General features: G+C 31.3%; 1 protein-coding gene across 1 annotated transcript in view; it reads left to right on the top strand.

Moving 5' to 3' along the window:
- Positions 1-276: 276 nt before the first annotated feature.
- Positions 277-18,504, top strand: part of LOC119645008 (fringe glycosyltransferase) — a 36,124-nt gene continuing 17,896 nt past the window's right edge. Inside the window, exons 1-3 of the mRNA XM_038044762.1 lie at positions 277-381; positions 482-659; positions 15,228-15,737. Coding sequence (XP_037900690.1) covers positions 531-659; positions 15,228-15,737 — 639 coding nt within the window. The 5' untranslated portion in view covers positions 277-381; positions 482-530. The remainder of the gene's footprint in view (positions 382-481; positions 660-15,227; positions 15,738-18,504) is intronic.

The following is an 18,504-nucleotide window of genomic DNA, read 5'->3' as shown; positions in this document are numbered from 1 at the left end:
GCAGAAAAAAATTATTATTGAATAAACTGAGAAAACGAGTTGTAATGTATCTCTCAGATACAAGTTATGATCAGTCGCGCTTGGACTTTTAACGCTGATACAACCGTATTCGGATATTTCAATAATAAAACGCGAACTCATAAGAAAACTGAATATAAAAAAAAACTAAAAAACAACAAAAAATTGATTAATAAATAAAATCCGTTTTTTTATGTTAAAAGACATTATTTACTTTTTTGTCTAATTTTTAATTAACTTCATGTTAACTTGAAAAGAAAATTGAAAAAAAAAAAAAAATTTTAAAAAATAAATAAAGAATAGAATTCAAAAAAAATTCGAAATAAATATAGATGAAATTTTCCCAAAGCACTTTTACAGTGTGTATGTGATCTCGTCTTTGCAAATATTTATCGCTGAACAAAGAAAATTTTTTCACTTTTATTTATTTATTTATTTTTTTTTTGGTATTTTTTTTTTTAAGAACAAACAAACAAAAAAAAAATATATTTTGCAATAATGTTCTTTAAAGCATGAGCTCAATTTTATTGTCATTGCCTCAACGCTATAAACGCCATCTGCAAGCAATGACTGTCGCTGTTGTTATCATTTACACCACTTTGGTGTTTCTGCAAAACTCATACGGATATCCCAGCATTGAAGTAAGTCTTCTGTGTGATTATTGCGGCTATTATTGTTCTTATTGCTTTGCAGCGCAATATTAATTAAATTCTCACATAATGAATTTTAATTGCATTAAAAAAATATATATATAAAAAAAATTAAAGCCAAACAAATTCCAAAAGAAGAAAAAAAAAAAAAAAAAAAAGCACAAACAAGTTATTTAAATAGTAATTAACTGAAATAATTAATAATTGCGTGTGCATTGAATTGTTGAGTTGTTCTTTATTAAGGCGGGAAAATATATACCAATAAGTGCATGTGTTCTTCAATCGTTCATAAATATTTATGATGGCATTGATGATCACGATGACGATGATTACGATGATGATGATGGCTGTCGTTAAAATAAGCTAGAAAAGGGCGGAAATACGAATTTCAAGTTAAAGTTAAACCTAGAATGCTAGCTTGAAGGTTATTTTCGATGAGGCTAGGCCAGGTGCAAACGATTTATCATAAAATGCTTTCAACCTCAACTTGTCAATAATGTAAAGTAAACTTCGTTTTGGGATTTTTGATCTCCTCATCCTTTTAAGTGGATTGAGAAGCGTTCCTAATGTATGTGGCTTATTTAATCATACTAGAGGTTCTTATTGGTTTGCAATTTTGTCAATCTGTAGTAATTCATTTGATACTTAGTTTAAAATAATTAAGTGAAGTCAAGTACATCTGTTCAAAAATGATCTCGTTTATCATTAGTTTATATAATTGCTTGATTTTATAGCGACAATGCGACAATGCGGCAACAAGTAATATATATTTACTCAAAATTATTCAAATATTTAGAGTGTACCGAAAAGGGTACACGCGGCATGGAGATAGCACCTATTCATAAGCAACTTGGCAGGAAACTTGTTAAACAATTCGTTGCCTTCGTTACGGTACAAACGTAATTATGGTCTTAGATCAATGTTGAATGGACACTGTAGCAAGCAAATCAAATGAAAACTGTTGTAGTATGATAATTTTAGAAAAGAAAGTAACTGCTCCCAGTTAGCAAACAATACAATTTCTATGCGATCTGTTTTCTAATGGCTGCTTTTCCTTCGTTACGTTAAGAGAGATGTAAACTCATTCATATTTTAATGATAGTAAAATTTTTATTTTATCTCTTTTCTTTTCAATCAGGGCATCTAATAACTTTCTCTTTCTGAACGTGGATTCATTTTGATAGACTCATTCGGAGAATGTAGTTACTTTTTTAGGCTTTACTATAGGTTACTTCGGTGTAAAAGTTTTTACCACACTACACTGAGAGTATTGCGAGTGTTCGCTACTCCTGCTGTAGAAGTAGTTGAGGCAAAATTGTGAAACTTGGCTTTCTTTGCCTACGCAACTGTTTCTCGTGATAGCAAAGCAAAAATAAGTCGATTGAATCGAAGATAGCGTTACCGGGCATTTGCAGAATATTTGAAGAGTGCATTTTTTTTTTTTTTAAACAGTCTGCTAAGCCATAAAGAAGAAGCCACAAAAGAAAAATTTTATTCTTTACACTATCGCGTGATATAAATATATATGCATCAGTTCTTTCATACAAAAACCATTCCAATGTCATCATATTGAAAATTGAAATATACATATATATTATCCTTCTATCGATGTATTTGTAATGTTACATCACTTGTTAAATCGGTAGCGACGGTTAAGTAAACTTTAAATACAAAACATTTAAAAAAAAAAAACATTTAGAGAAAGTAACTCGAAACTGTTGAAGTTGTGTGCGGTTTCAAAAATCGACGCAAGATCTTCCCGAATCGATTGAAATCTTCGGATGACTCAGAAATATCAGAAAATTTGCATCTCGCGAATGATGTATGAATGACATCGTAACGTGGGCAATTGTTCATCAGTTTACAATGCATTTCGAAAATTATTGTTGTCCGTTTTCTGCTTCAATTTTCAAAATGTAGTAAAAGTTTTTAAAAATATGGTCACAAATTGCTTACTTTTACTTAATGAACGGCAAAATTTCTAAAAAAATTCCGAGCTTAATGGTAATGTCTTGTTAATGTTAATGCAGCCGTTTCCTTTTCAACAATTAATTCAAATATGAATAAAATTTTCATATTTACATTAGTTAATAAAAACTTGAAAGTTTAATATTTAAAATTCCAATTTAGGATATCTAGAGGAAATGTCGTCAATTTGTTTTTCTTTCTTTTATCGAAACTTGTTTAGCGCTTGAACGAAAGAATATAGGAAAAAAAATTAAGTAGAATTTTGAAAAAGTTCACTTTTTTTATATCTACAATAATTTAGTTAAAACAAAGCCAACTCATTTTAAAGGAACATTATATGGTACCAGTAAATATATATATATATATATATATATATATGTATATATATATAAAAAAAAAAAAATAAATAAATAAACGATAAAAATGTCAATATGAAAATTTATGTAATATTTGTTTTAAATTAAAATTTTAAAGCTTAAAATCAAAAAACACAATATTTATGATAAATTTATGCATAACACTAAACTGAAAACGTACTAATTAATATAATTTATGAAAGAAACAAATTAAATAACACATATATATATATATATATATATATATTGAATATGTATGTAAATGTATGTATACACGTTTCCTTTTATAAAAACATGCAGACAACAGAATAAATTTTTATAATATATAAGTGTTAAAATGTTTTTTTATTTTTTTTTTTATTTTTCAATAAAACTTTATGCAAATATAATTTTTTATATATAAATTATATATATATATATAACATAAATGACCATCATTAGTTTAGTTTGCAATATTGATTGTATTATGTATATGAGTACATATATATATATATATATATATACATGTTATGTTGTCTAAAAAATATTGAAGTTTGACAAAATTACAAATTATAAACTTATTTCATTCGCATGATAAAGGTTACTATTTTAAGTTTAATATTTGTTAGAATTCCTAATATTATATGTAAGAAGGGTATAGGCGGGCAATGCTTATAGAATAAACATTTTAAACTATCATTAAAGCGGCTAACAAGTGTATAATGACTTTATTGAATTGCTATCAATAGACAAATATCATATATGTGTCGCGCGGATATATCACCACACACAACAAAGAGTCAGTCAGAGTCCATAAAATAAACACTTTTTCACCAGTTGAGTTATTATCAATTTGAATAGGATAGGTGTGCGTTTGCGTGTTTGCGTTCTTGTATCCTGTGTATGTGTGTGCATTAATACGTATATATATATATGTCAGTTACTATTTACAATAGGTGATTGTTGCATATAAACAGTAGTTGTTATGGCGCGCTGCAGTACTCTCATACAAGATAACTACATATATACGTAAATTCAGCGAATTGTTGATTGTGTGTCTACGAGGCTCTGTATTTTATTGCATGTAGGTTTAAAATGTCTCGTAAATAAGTGCATATATATACATCTGCACCCATAGTGCATATATATCCTATTGATGTGAATATCTATCTATATATACATATACACCTATATATATATATATATATATATATATATATTTATATAAATTAATGATGACGAAGGTAAATAAAAATTCGTTACTATCGAATGACTTTTACTAAAGTTTTTATTTGCAAACTCGTGAACAGTGTATCAAAAATTTCAAATGGATGAAAATGACCCTGAAATCTCGATCGAAATTGGAATTGAGTTTAATCGTGAATGCCTCTTGATTTGTTAGTCGATTTTTTTTTACCGATTTCGGTGTAAATTTCACAATTTGAAATCAAAGAGATTTGACCACAATCGCTTCCTATATATACCTTACAGAAGTACTCATGACTTTAACTATTTTCAGTCACTTTTGGTACGATTTTAGAAACGTTACGCGAGCTGCATACGAAGATCGATGATTCGAGATAAATGAGTGCATAATAAATAAGAAGAATATTTATTATGCTCATCAATTTATAGATTGGAAAACGTGTTTGACAACATAGTCAGTCAGTATTGCAATTACATAAAAATAAGTATCCGATTACAATGCGATAGAGGCGTCACTAGCACATAGCCAAGGATGCTAAGGACTAAATTTCTAATATTCAGTTTTCGTAAAATAATTTGAGCGCATCTTAAGACCCAGTCAACTGATATCGAAGTAATGACAATAATTTTTAACTTAAACATTAAGACTCTAACGGATCAGACCAATATCTACGACTTAGCATTGGCATGAAATTGAATATTCACAATTGTCACACGACTGCCTTTTACTGATAGGAAAATTTCTCTTCAAAATTTGATCTGTGCATGGGAAATTACCGTATTTGGTCCAGGAAGCGCAGCCGGTCACAATCGGCCCACAACACCACTTGAAATATACCTTAGATCGGTGACATCGATTATTCGCACTTTACGTTTCGCAACGAGCCCAAGTTCTGGCAGACAATAGTAACATGTATGATGTCCTGCTGACCAATTATTTTTGCCATGAAATAAAGTAAATGGATGTCTTCGGGCGGATTCTTTAAGAAAACTAATGTACACAAATCATTTTAACAAAATATATATATTTGTATCCATATATTTGATATGGCATACAGAGCACGTACCTGCTTTCGGCATATCACAGAGCTTTTTTTAAGCTACCCTCCGCGTTCATCTTTGAATAGATTTCTAAAAATTGTAAAATTAAATCAAAATTTTGACAGGTGCATGCATGTTCGCGAGAGTGACAGAAACTCGTAAACAAGTCTGAACATCTGTGCAAAGATTTTCTTAGTATTGTTGATGCAGTCGCTGCATACGATATTTTTAAATGATAAAGAGAAACGTTTTCCTTTTTTTTTGCTTAAAACTTTTTTTTACACATTTTATGAAAGCAAAAAAGCAACAACAAAAGAAAAAATAAAAAAAGGAAAAAAACTCTTCTAAAAGCTTTTTTTATACATATTATATTTTAATTAAATCGCAAATGATATTAATTTATCATATAACCAATTATCCAGCCAGTCAAACAGCTAACCAACCAGTTAGTTTAACTGCTATTTAATACTCACACATACACATTAAATTAGACTCGATTCACAAATAAACACTTCACCGACTGACTCTGTCTATATATGTGTGTATGTATGTATGTGTATGTATGTATGTATGTATGTGTATGTGTATGTTTGTATGTGTGGATGTGTGTGTGTGCACACAAATCCATAAATTTTCTATAATATCAAATATAGCAGAGAGATAGTGTTACATACTAAAGTAAATTTACTGTTTTTGCTGTTATATTTGTTGTTGTTATTCTTTTTATTATTCGGTATAGTTGCCTTCATCTCTTACTTGTAACAATGTTATGCCATAAACAGCCTTAAACACCTGTACACTCCACATTCTCTACATCACGAAAACTAAACCATTATATACATCAACAACAACATATCTACACAGTTTATAGTAGGATCAGAGCATTTCTACCAGCAACGAGTGTTCCGCTGCGCTGTATATAGCTCGACTGTAGAGAGCAATAGCAAGCAAAGGAAACGTATATAATATATAATCGTTATTAAAGTTACCTATCGAATTATCAATATTTGAAAATCTATAGTTGTGTGTTGTGTTGTTTTCTTCTTTTTTTTTTTTGTTTTTACTTTTGATGGCTTTGCAGGTTTACGGGACTTTTCTGTTACGAGTATAAACTCTTCAAAATAATAATAATAATAATAATAATAATAATGAGGATAGTTTTATATATACAAAAAAAAAAAAAAAAGTCAAAATAAAAATAAAAATAAATAAATTATATAAAAACAAAAACAAAGGAAGCAATCGTTTTTCAGTTAAAAATATTGATCATTTTTTATTTTAAGTAAGTAAGTAACTATTTTCATACAAATACAAATATATGAGTTTTACGTATTTATATTTTCATTTTTTTATAAAACAAATATTGATAATGTCTTTACGCATACATCCCGACAGACGTGTAAAACAATGCATTCATTTCTTTTTTTTACCCGACCTCACCATAATTATTAGCTTATTTGGCAAGAATATACCAAAATAAGTTATTATGTTTACATTAATCCAAATCAATTGGGCTCACGGGTGCATACGCATATCTCTAGCGAAAGCGATCATTTTGATCTCCCATAATTGCCAGGGACAATTAGTCGCAATCGTAGCTGAAGTTTGGCATAAACATAACTTGATCGATGAACGGAAGCAAAAAAAAAAAAAAAACCAATTGCGACCTGCCTACATGCACGCCCACCATAAATTAAAACCTATTATTATTATTATTATAAATTTAGCCAAAGAATAAATTCTAAGACTAAAGTCTTAAAGCACTCGCATCTAAAGCTTTCGGCTTTCTTCAAGGCTCTACCGCACTTGAGATTTGAACCAACGACTATTGAGATGCTAGTCGAGACTCTTGCCTACTCAGTCACTCAGACAGATAAAAATTAAAACCTAAAACCATCAGGAAATAAAAGAAAAAAACGATAATATTTTTACATTTTCGTACGCAAGTTTGAACCCTTTCAAGATATTTCGGAAAAAATTTGACCTAAATGTTTGTTAAATGTAAAAATGTTATCGATCGGTTTTCTAATACGCTCGTAATTAATGATAAAATTTTAACTCCAACTTACTTTACTTACTACATTTTAATATGCCGATCGTAACCATTTTTGGACTGACTGATGGAGATGATCCAGGGTTACCGGTTTTCCCAAAATATTTGCACGAAATCGAAAGTTATAAGCAAAGATATGAAAAATATGTTGAGCTTTTTCTAAGATTGTTTCAATTTCTTTCATTTTGCGGACGAGTACAAAAACAACCCATATCCCGTTTTTAACCTCACATTCTTAATCGATCAACGTATTACTTCGCCAAATTTTAAGTTCCCATCTTTGCTTTTACGATTCAATAAAGGATCAAGATGGCCCTTTTCGATGGAATTAGGTATACGTCGTCGCCATTTCGAAAACTAGACCACGTAGACCATCACCGTTATAGGTATTCAAAATGTTACAACTTTACAACGGCTATCGATAACCGTTTTTTTGAAGATCGAAAATTAGAAGGGATCGAAATGACTTAATCGGCAGCTCTAGTGTTAAAAAGACTAGCGTAACCGAATAATTCGATATAAGTTGTAATCTTTGTTGAAGTATTGGGATCTACACGATCTGTTTAATATTATGATTTTGTAATATTTTTTCAATGTGCGAACTTGAAATTGTGAGATTATTGAATATAATCACGAAGTGAAGTACGCTTCGGATGAAAAAGATCTCGAAGTACAGTTGAACAACATAGGAACGAAATAGGAACGAAAACTTTCGATTACGGCATTCTCTACGCACATGGAAAATATTTTTATATGAATTTGTGAAATGTCTTTTACTTTTCTGAAAAAGGAAACATCACTGAACGTATCGCAGCCTTAGTGAATACATTTTAAATTATTGGCCCAAAGTTCAGTTTCATCGAAGATACGAACGTTTATATTTGTAAGAGCAGAAGAACAGGTTGCAATGATATCGATTTCAAATACGTTGTCTAGTTTACAGTTGATTTGCTGAGCGCAAGTAACGGCAGCAACGTTTCTTCATTTTGAATTTTACAAGTTTGCTTGAAAATCGTAACTACACCCTACACCACTTTTGGGTTTAAGGGATTTATGAAACTTTCGGAAGCAATTGAGAAGAAAGCATTTCTTATTATGCCGATTCTGAATTACTTTTTGAATTCATTTCAGTTTTTTTGTCCGTCTGTCCGTCTTTTTTTTTTTTTGTGTTCAACCTGCAGATGACAAGTTTTGAGAAGTTGTTGCGCCAATAATAGTAACAGACGAAGTGATGTAGGGTATTTAATGGTGGGCCGTGATCCACCTTAGTATTTTTGCTTATTTTTATTTTAAAAAAATTTTCTTCACCCGGCATTCATTACAAATAAATATTGCTAGCTATACGCATACTTGCCTGTGTCCTAACTCTTGGTGAATAATAGTTTAGCAAATTAAATAGCGGTGTTTTTATCAACTATCACATAGGCATTGATTAGCACCTCCTGTGCGTGACAGAAGTTGTTTTATATTCATTCGAAAATGACAGCAGCTTGTGTCATTCGTTCTCTTTCGACAAGCGAGCATGCATGCAATAAGAGAAACACTGCGTGATGAATGATAAACTTAATTGATATCTCGCAAACATGTCTGAATGGGATCGCTGACCAATGAGGCCAAAACTTAATGCTATCTTTTAACGCATAGGAAAATTGACAAGCAACCCTTCTTCTGTAGAAGACACATCAATTTTTCATGGGAATGCAAGCTGACTTATTTGAATATTCTTGCAGAATGGTTCGTGCTGGAAAAAGGGCTGAATTGGTCGATGGCCACATCTCTAGTACATCTAAACTGTCAATAATTTGATTTTTAAAAGAAAAAACAAAGTGTCGCAGCACACAAATGTCGTCACTCATAAATTGCAGCAGATGAAAGTGTAAAAATTTCCTATAACACCTGTACAAAAGGGGAAAAGATCGGCCGCGCTCAAACAGTATTATAAAGAATCAAATTTTCATATTTTTTCATATTCAAAATTTTTATACCGTTCAGAAGTAAATATCAGGGACTCTGATATATATGCATTCTTATTGACCAGTGTCAAGTTCGGAATTCACTCAAGCATATCAATTTGTCTGTCTGCCCAATTGTCTATGTTTGTGTGTGTATATATGGTAGATACTTTCCCTGTCTGTAAAATTTGGCATAAATTTGGCGAATAGATTGGTAGTCGAAATCAGTCAAATCCAATAAAGATATATGACTATGTACGCCTCTAAGAACACCTCTGTGTTCTGAGTATTTTGCTCAGTATTCATAAATTGCATTACAAGTACAAGAGAAAAATTTGGACATACATTCTAAATAAATCGATAAAAACAGGCCCAGGCATCCAACATTATAGGGTAGAATTTTTAGTTTTTTTTTTTTTTTTAGGATCAGGAACAGAAGAAGAAGAAGAAGAAGAAGAAGAAAGTAAAGAAGTCCCATGTTTTGCGACAATGAAGCCAAGTTGAAAATGCTAGGATCTGTACAATATTTTCTTTGAATTGAATTTACTCGAAGACAACATCGCTAACCTACGTACGTGCATATCGATTAGGAAAAGACTTAAACGACATCTTGTAAGCGTGGAAGGAACGAGAGAAATGAAAAAAAAAAAAAAAGAAAAGGATGAGGGCAAGAGAGAATTTGAAAATATTCTCTAATTGCTCCCAAATATTATTCGTTGCAACATTCCTTTACAAGTCTGCATTCGCAATTTTACATCAACCGGTCTTTCTACAGTGTTTTGTTTTGTTGTTTTTTGTTTTGTTTTTTTTCTTTGTAATGCTACCATTTTTTTCTCTCTCCTTCTCCATCTCCTTCGCTATATTATTATTTTGTTCAAGTCATAGTTGCGATACCAAAATAAAAAAAAAATAAAAAAAAAAAAACAATAATCCTACATCAACATATAACAGCACTCTACTTACTGCGCTGCCGGTTGTTGCATTTCGCTTCTAACTTTTTTATCTGTACTTGGTACATGCACGTATCTCATTTATATACATAAGGGGATCTTAAACACATACATGCAAACAATACACGCATACACATCCACACACACACATACATTTATATATTATCTTTTTTTATTTGTTGTTGTTGTTGTTGTTGTTTTATTTTGCACCTGCAGTATATATTGAATTTTTGGCGTTTTTGGTTTTTGTTTTTGTTTTCCTTTTACATCTTGAATTTATTGTACATCTAGCTAGGGATTTATTATGTAACTCTATTAAATGAATTGGTGTGAAAAAGGGATTTTACTTTATAGATCTAATTTGTAGATGGCTATGTTAAATGGCAAATGTTAAATTAATTAATTCTTATACTCACCGCAAACGGATCTGTATAGGATACCTATTTTATCATATGGCTTGTAACTGCTTGCTTCAAAAGATTACAACAAGAATATCTATCTATTCATTCGTATATATTCATGTATACATATATTCAAAATTCGAATAATTGAAGTAAAATGCTAAAGCTCGCGATACATATATTTATACAGATTTCGTATCACAGGTCAGATATGAAAGTGATGACGTAAATTGCTTACGAATTGAAGGATTATTTTATATAACAGCGGCCCTAATTAACTAAATCAGTTACAAAATGAATGAAAAGCAGCGCTTTTAATGGATTAATAAATTTCACTTAACTCGGTTGCAAGCGTAATACAGACATTAAAAGGATACGATTATTATTGAGACGATGACTAAGGAAAGCTTAAGTTTAGAACGAGAAGTTTGTATATATATATATATATATATATATTTTTTTTATTTTTTTTTTCCAAGTAAAAAGTCTTTAATCGATTTTATATGTAATTAATTATCTGTGTTTGTTATGGCCAGAGATGTGTGTGCACATATAATACGTACACGCTTAAGTAAATAATTATTTGCTTATCTATGCAACGCGTCATTGCAATATAGAGCATAAAGATTACATACACACTACCCGATATGCGAAGATACGATATTTAAGCATTCATAAGCTACGGTATTCGCGTTTTCAATAAAAGAGCAACAATTTACATATCCCACCTTCTTAGAGCTTTTGATAATTGTGAGGGAACAGTAGCGCAATAAAGTCGACATACAGTGTGAAAAATGAAGCTTTCTCTTATCAAAAATTGCACTTATGAGCTGAGAGTGAAAAAATATATTTGTTAAAAAAGAAAAACTTATATTAAACAAGAGCAGCTTTTGCATGTTTGCAATGGCTTAGGGCTTCACTTTGTCGCCATTTGTTGTTGGGTGGGTTGGGTTTGCCTCTATGCTAGTTGTATACATGATTTTTTTTTCTTTCTTATTTATCTACACAATAATTATTTTATTATTTTATTTAGTTTTTTTTTTCTTTACTTCTCCTTACATACATTTATACCAGTTTTTAATATTAATTCGTTTAAGATTTACTTTTAAGAGTCAATTGAATTCCATAGTTAATTTATTTTAGTTGAGTTTCATGTTCATGTGTAAGCAAATAAATGAATAGACTCACGATTTTTTTTTTTGACTTCAAATAAAGTCATAAGCAAAAAATAAAATGTACTTTAATCTCAAAGAATATCGCAAAAAAAAAAGTGTCCATACAGTGTATTTCGCAGGTAGTTTAATACATTATTTGTGGATAAAATGAAAAAACCACTACTGCTGGATGGCCTTTAGCATGCGTCTTGGCATTGAGGAAACTTAAATTTCTGTGGCATCTGGACTAATTTTATTCCAATACCCAAAGTAAAGCTTTCTTATGATCTTTCATGTTAGAAATGTCATTTTTTTTGAACCCCTCTATCTAATTCGTGGTACATGTTTTCCATTGCACTCAATTCGGTGGTTGTGGAGGAGTGCGAAATTTGTTTGGGGACACATTGTTAAATAGCCATTCCTTTACAATGAGATGGGTTTGTGTGTGTATTTCGGATCGATATTCTGTTGGAAGATTCATTTGCTTGAAAGGAGTCAATTTAGTTAACGGAACTTTTCAAATTGGCTTTGAAAAGTTTGAGATAAACGTGACGATCCATTGTAATGTCAATATAGGCCAGATTTTCTACTCCACGCGTAGACTAGGATATCCAAACCATGACAGCCCATGCGCGTTACTTTACAATTCATAATAAATTTTCGATTGCCAATTTTCGCTATATTAAGTTTTCTCCATACTTTTTACCATCGTATCCGAATATATTAAGCTTACACTTAACGGCATATTTGAAGTCGATATTTTAATTTTTGCGACCAGGAGACGAGGAGCCAACAACACACATAGACGGACAGACATGGGTTAATCAATTTAGAATTTTACGCTGATCAAGAATACTTTATAGAGTCTATGGAGTTTTTGAATGTTACATATATTGTGGAAAAAAAAACAAAATGAGTATACCTCCATCTTACAGTGGTGGGTATAAAAATATTCACATGTAAATAGATATAGAAATATAATATTGGAAGATTGGAATCGTAACCAACTTACAAGAATAACATTGCAAAGAAGTCTCATTTTAAGATAAATTTCATTAATGATTAGTAAAATGTGCGCAAATAATTTATATAAAAATCGTGTCTTAACACAAGAACTGCAAACGTTTTGCAAGCACTATTCCTATCCTGTCGCGAAAATGAAGAGAGAAAGCTGAAAATTGATATAAAGTAATTGAATTTCGACCGCACACGCGCCCACAATACCAGACTAGAAAATGAAGCATCCGACGACTGTTTGATATTTTGTATTTTTTGTAACTTTCGATACCGCGAAAATATTTCGAAAAACTTGCTAGCCACGTAATCGTCGAAACCGTTTGCATGTTCGGTTCAAAAATGGTCGAGATTTATTAATACATTCGCAATAAAAGATAAAATTTTAACTTCAATTTATATGCAAGTGGGTGGGTGGGTATGAGTGGAGAAAGTATTAAAGTGCGTCAAAATAATTTCGGAATAATTCGAACATCAATTGCAACTCAAATATTAGCGATAATTGTGGGCGTGTTAGTAAATTGATCGAAACTGTTTTTAGATTGCGCGTAACGGTGATCTTAACGAAAATTCGGGTTTTGCAGGCTTGGAGAAAATATGAAAAAAAAATGACCTTGTTTTTCCAAGGTCGTTACACATTCCTCCGCATTGTGAGTATGCGTATAGACGGATCATAACTAATTCTTCACCTTAACTCCTTAGCCGATCGAGATATATTTGCAGCACTTTATCTTGATTTTTATGTTTATGTGGTGATCAATGTAATATGTATCTGTCATCGGCATCCACATATCCTGTCAAGATTTTTATGAGTATCAATATGATGAACGTGATAATTCTAGTGTTGAGAAAGAAGATTTTTGCAAGCCAAGTAAGTCCTGCTAGCTTTTACCAACAGTTATGATCAAACACAAATCGTGCTTAGGTTAGAAGATGTAAAGCGATCCCTTTTTATTTACAGAATAGTTGAGTAATTTTTAGATGAGTAATTTTTATACCTTTCTAGCATCGCACGTTTTCAAATAGTAGCAGCCATGGTGTCTGAACTTTCAGATTTGAAATTAAAAGGGAATTTTCTCATTGTTTAAGCAAATGCACAACAAGCGATCTTGTAATGAAAGTCAGAATACATATTGGAAAAGTCACTAGTGACGAGTGTTACGATATATTATATCTGAGGCATGTAGACGATTTAAAAATTTATATTAAATTTATTTTTTGCTGCTATCAATGAGATGAAAAGTTTGTGAAATTTTTTTTTTTTTTTTTTTGTAGAATATTTACTTCCTCTGAATTTTGCGAAAGCGACATTAATGGCTTATCAAGTATCATTACAGTAGCGTAGATTTAAAATAATTTCCTTTGGTGTCCGCACAACTGGTTATATTATACATGAGTCCATAATGTTATATGTGTTCATATTTTATTTACGTGAGTAAAACTATTGAAAAGAGTAAAAAAAAAACTAAAAAGAGGAAGAGAAACGCAAGATAAAGGAAAATGAATGGTAATCACACGCGTGACCTGTGCTCTTGTTATTTCATTTAATACGGGTACTCGGCTGTTAAGAGTGTTACAGAATTTCCATAGAATTTAAAAAAGGAAACACAAGAATGGAACAACTTTAAACCTCGGTAATAACATATTAAAAGTAAAAGAAAAGGAAAACAAAACGACAACAGCGTATCCAAACAGTGACGACAGTTTTTGTTTTTTACTTTTCAAGACATATCACAACAACAATAACAACATTACAGCAACTAAATATACATAAAAGTTTATATATATATAGTGAATTTGTTGTTATCGTTGTTTTCTTCTTCTTCTTCTTTTTCTTTTTTATTATTATTATTATTATTTTTTTTTTTTTTTTTTGCTTTTTCTTTACATGACACACAGGCACACACACACGCGTGTACGAGTTTTCGCAGGCAATGTAACAACTTGTTTAAATTGTTTAAGGTTTATAAGCAACAAACAGCAACGGCAATAGCCATATAATAAGTTGACAATGGTGGTGATTTGGATGATGGGCTGCCTACTAACCAGCTAGCTAGCTAGCTAGCAGTTATTTAGCCAGGCAGCCTGCATGTGCTTCATAGCACATGAAATTGATATAAAAGAGAAGTTTGGTTTATGTATGGGTATGTGTGTGTGTGTGTGTGTGTGTGTGTTTGTACATATATATATATATATATATATATATATATACGTTTATGTCTGTGTCAACAGAGACCCCCTATTGTTTTGCACTGTTTTCAGTTTGGTTGTGTGTGTGTTTGTTGATCAGAAATCTTGCAGCAGACAAGCGCACATTCAACGTGTTTGTTATGAATAATAAACGCAGAAATCTACTTTTGTATTGATATCACAATATTTAATGCATTTCGGTTAAAAGAAGAGTAAACAATAAACGCACACTTTCGCTTAATCCTTCTTATTATATACGAAATTTTTAACTTAATATATTTGTCTTCTTTTGCAGCTTTCACAGAATCTGCCACAAAAATTTCAAAACAAAGCTGGCGAAGTGCAAACGCATCATTTGAAATTATTGCAATATGAACAATCGACGGCCATCACTTCTCCGTCGCCATCTGCAGCAGCTTCATCGCCCGTTTCATCATCATCCGTATCGACGTTTTCGTCAGCGTCTCAAACAAAACATGATTTAACCGTATCGGCTCAACAGTTACATCATCCAAATTTGCCTGCGTCCTTTCATCAACCCACCACCGTGATCATACGTAAAGATATTCACAGTTTTAATTTTTCTGATTTGGAATTGCCCGTCGAACGGCCGACCGCTTCGGCACACTTTATACGCAATGGCCAACTGTTACATGATTTATATCAACGTTCGGTAACTGGGACTCCGAAACCGCCCACAACCGAATTGGACGATATATTCATAAGTGTAAAAACTACGAAAAGTTATCATGATAGTCGTTTAGCTTTAATTGTGAAAACCTGGTTTCAACTGGCTAAGGATCAGGTAAGCTTTTGAAAAATCATCATTCAAACACCAAAACTTATCATCCATACAAATTTTTTTCATTTTTTTAATGCAACCCTAAAATTGATCTCATATCTCGTCCTCATCTATTTATCTATACTTAATCTATCCATCTATCTATCGATAGTTAAGTTCATATATAGCACATATCTGACTTATCAATGAGTTCATATTTGATGTATGCCGTTTATTGTTGATCTTATGCAATATTAAATATATTTTTGTTGCGGATAATCATTTATTGTCGGTGACGTTTCGTCACCTATTATGGACCATTGAGCTGGTTTATCTTTACCTATATTGACTTTAATATCATTTATTTTTCCGATATTACGTTAGATTGCCCTTGAACTCATCTATCATCAGCGAACTCGTTTATTATGGTAATTGTCCACCGATTGGTCGCTTTTATTATTATTGAATTCTGTTATGATGGACGTATTGCAGACTCCGTTTGCGGATGATGTTGTCGATCGGGGACATTGTATACGTCCATCGTAGCCATCGTCTATCAGGGATCCCGTCTTTCGAGTACCACGTCTCTTGTAGACATCGACTAACGTAGCCATCGTTAATCGAGGACGTCGTCTACCGTAAACATCGTCTACATCGCTTATCGTAGACATCCTCTATTGTAGATATTGTCTATTAGAAGTCACGTTTCTCGTATCCTTTGGCCATCAGAAACTTCACCTAACGTAGACGTTGTCCAAATGCGATGACCAATGAACAGATTTACATACATAATGGACTGTAAATTGAATTTTTTTGCTGATTCTTAATATGTTATGCTAAATATCCTAAGATGGACAGTTAAGATGGACAATAAGCCATTACGAGGCAATTCTTGTAAATATTTCTTTAATCGATGGTTGAAATGTTCTTGATCACATTAATTCATCCTGAAGAGGTTTTTTATTTAAATTTCATTAAATTTTCTATTAATTTTTATGAAAACGACTTTAACTCGCAAGCACATGCACCCACCCATACAATCATATATGCATTGACTTTTAGTTTTACTTTTTCGTAACCAATCATATAAATAACGTATCAACGAAAATTTCACAATACACGTAGACGGGATGGACAGTGTTAATACCCTCTAAAAGGATATAAAGGAATAAACAATTATACCAATGAAAGCATAAATTGTTTATATATATATAGAAAAAAATGTATATTCAAACAAGGAAAAAAAAAAAAAAAAAAAAACCATCAGACTGACGCGCAAGCAGGCAGATATCGAAGGCCAGTTGCCAGGCAGGTGGGTGGAGGCAGATGGTAATGTAGTCAGGTGAAGAAGAAAGTTGATGATGCAAGCGAAATTGTTTTTTCAAATAGATAAAAAGCAGAGCAAGGAGGAGACGAATTTTATGCATGCAAACAAAGACCCCGCCGATCCCCCGTCTATCGCTCTATTGAAAAATGCAAAATAAAAAAAACAGAAAAACAGAAAAACAAAAATAACAAATCAAAATGACAACAAAAAAAAAAAAAAAAAAAGGAGAAAAACTGAACACATTTATTGTCATTGTCAGGCATGACCGAAAACGTGCTCAGAAAGTGTATTTGGTTATATTTCTTCTTCTTTTTTTCAAAGTTGTTTTTTGCTTTGTTTTATTAAAAAAAAAAAAAAAAAAAAAGGAAAAAGATAAAAAATATTTGTAAATATTGTATGTGTGAACGTATGGACAGTGTAGTACGTAATTGTTTTTTTTGTGTATATAAACTTATATATATATTAACATATACACAAACATATATTATACATAAATGCATATAGAAATAGAGGTGTGCATGTGCGTGTATGAGTTTTTTTTTATACTTTTTTCTTTTCATGCACACACACACACACACACACACACACACACACACACACATCTCTATATATACGAATACGAAACGTTAAAGAGAATGGAAGGAGTTTAAGCTTTTTATTTTCTCTCAACTTTTTTTCCTCGAACATTAAGAAAACATAAATCCTGGATGTACGTGCTTTGGCATACAATCCGCTTTAATGCTTATTTAAAGAAAAAAATATGAAAAAAAAAAAACGAAACGAAACGAAACGAAAATGAAAAAAAAACGATATTAGAACGAATTTTGGGTATCTGTCATAATGGAGGAGAGCGACGCAAATCACTTAATGTCTTATTCATTTTTAGGCATATTAACGAGTTGATTACATCAAAGGATCTCCATATACCATATACCGTTGTACGGTTTATAACATATTGAAATTATTCAGAAATGTTAGACTTGAGTTTTTCTTTAACCAAAACAGGCGATTAGTAAGCTACTAATCATTTTCGACTTTGAGTGGTATCCACGCCAAAAAACACACATGTCGATATACGAAATTGTTGAGTGCAGATGAGCCCCCTCTGATTATTACAAGGAAGAGACGACAGAGAGAGAGACGAGTTGCTGAAAGCAAAAGCCATTTGATGTGTCATCAATAAAATGATTTTAAATGTTATATGCTTTTGCGTACACTTTTTCATATATAATGGGCGTGACTTTAATTTTGTTTTTCAAAATAAAATTTATGAAATCAACCCGCTTACGATCCCACTATACTTGTAATCGATTTTTAGTTTATTAATAAGTAAATTAACATATCATATCGATAAACGTTCTGACTTAAGTCGGCCAGGTATTGTGTGTGAATTTTATAATATATATATATATATATATATATATATATATATATATATATATATATATATATATATATATATAT

This window comes from Glossina fuscipes, unplaced genomic scaffold (genome assembly GCF_014805625.2).
Source record: "Glossina fuscipes isolate IAEA_lab_2018 unplaced genomic scaffold, Yale_Gfus_2 1, whole genome shotgun sequence".
In the NCBI taxonomy this organism is placed as follows: Eukaryota; Metazoa; Arthropoda; class Insecta; order Diptera; family Glossinidae; genus Glossina; species Glossina fuscipes.
This window is presented reverse-complemented; position numbering and strand designations above follow the sequence as displayed.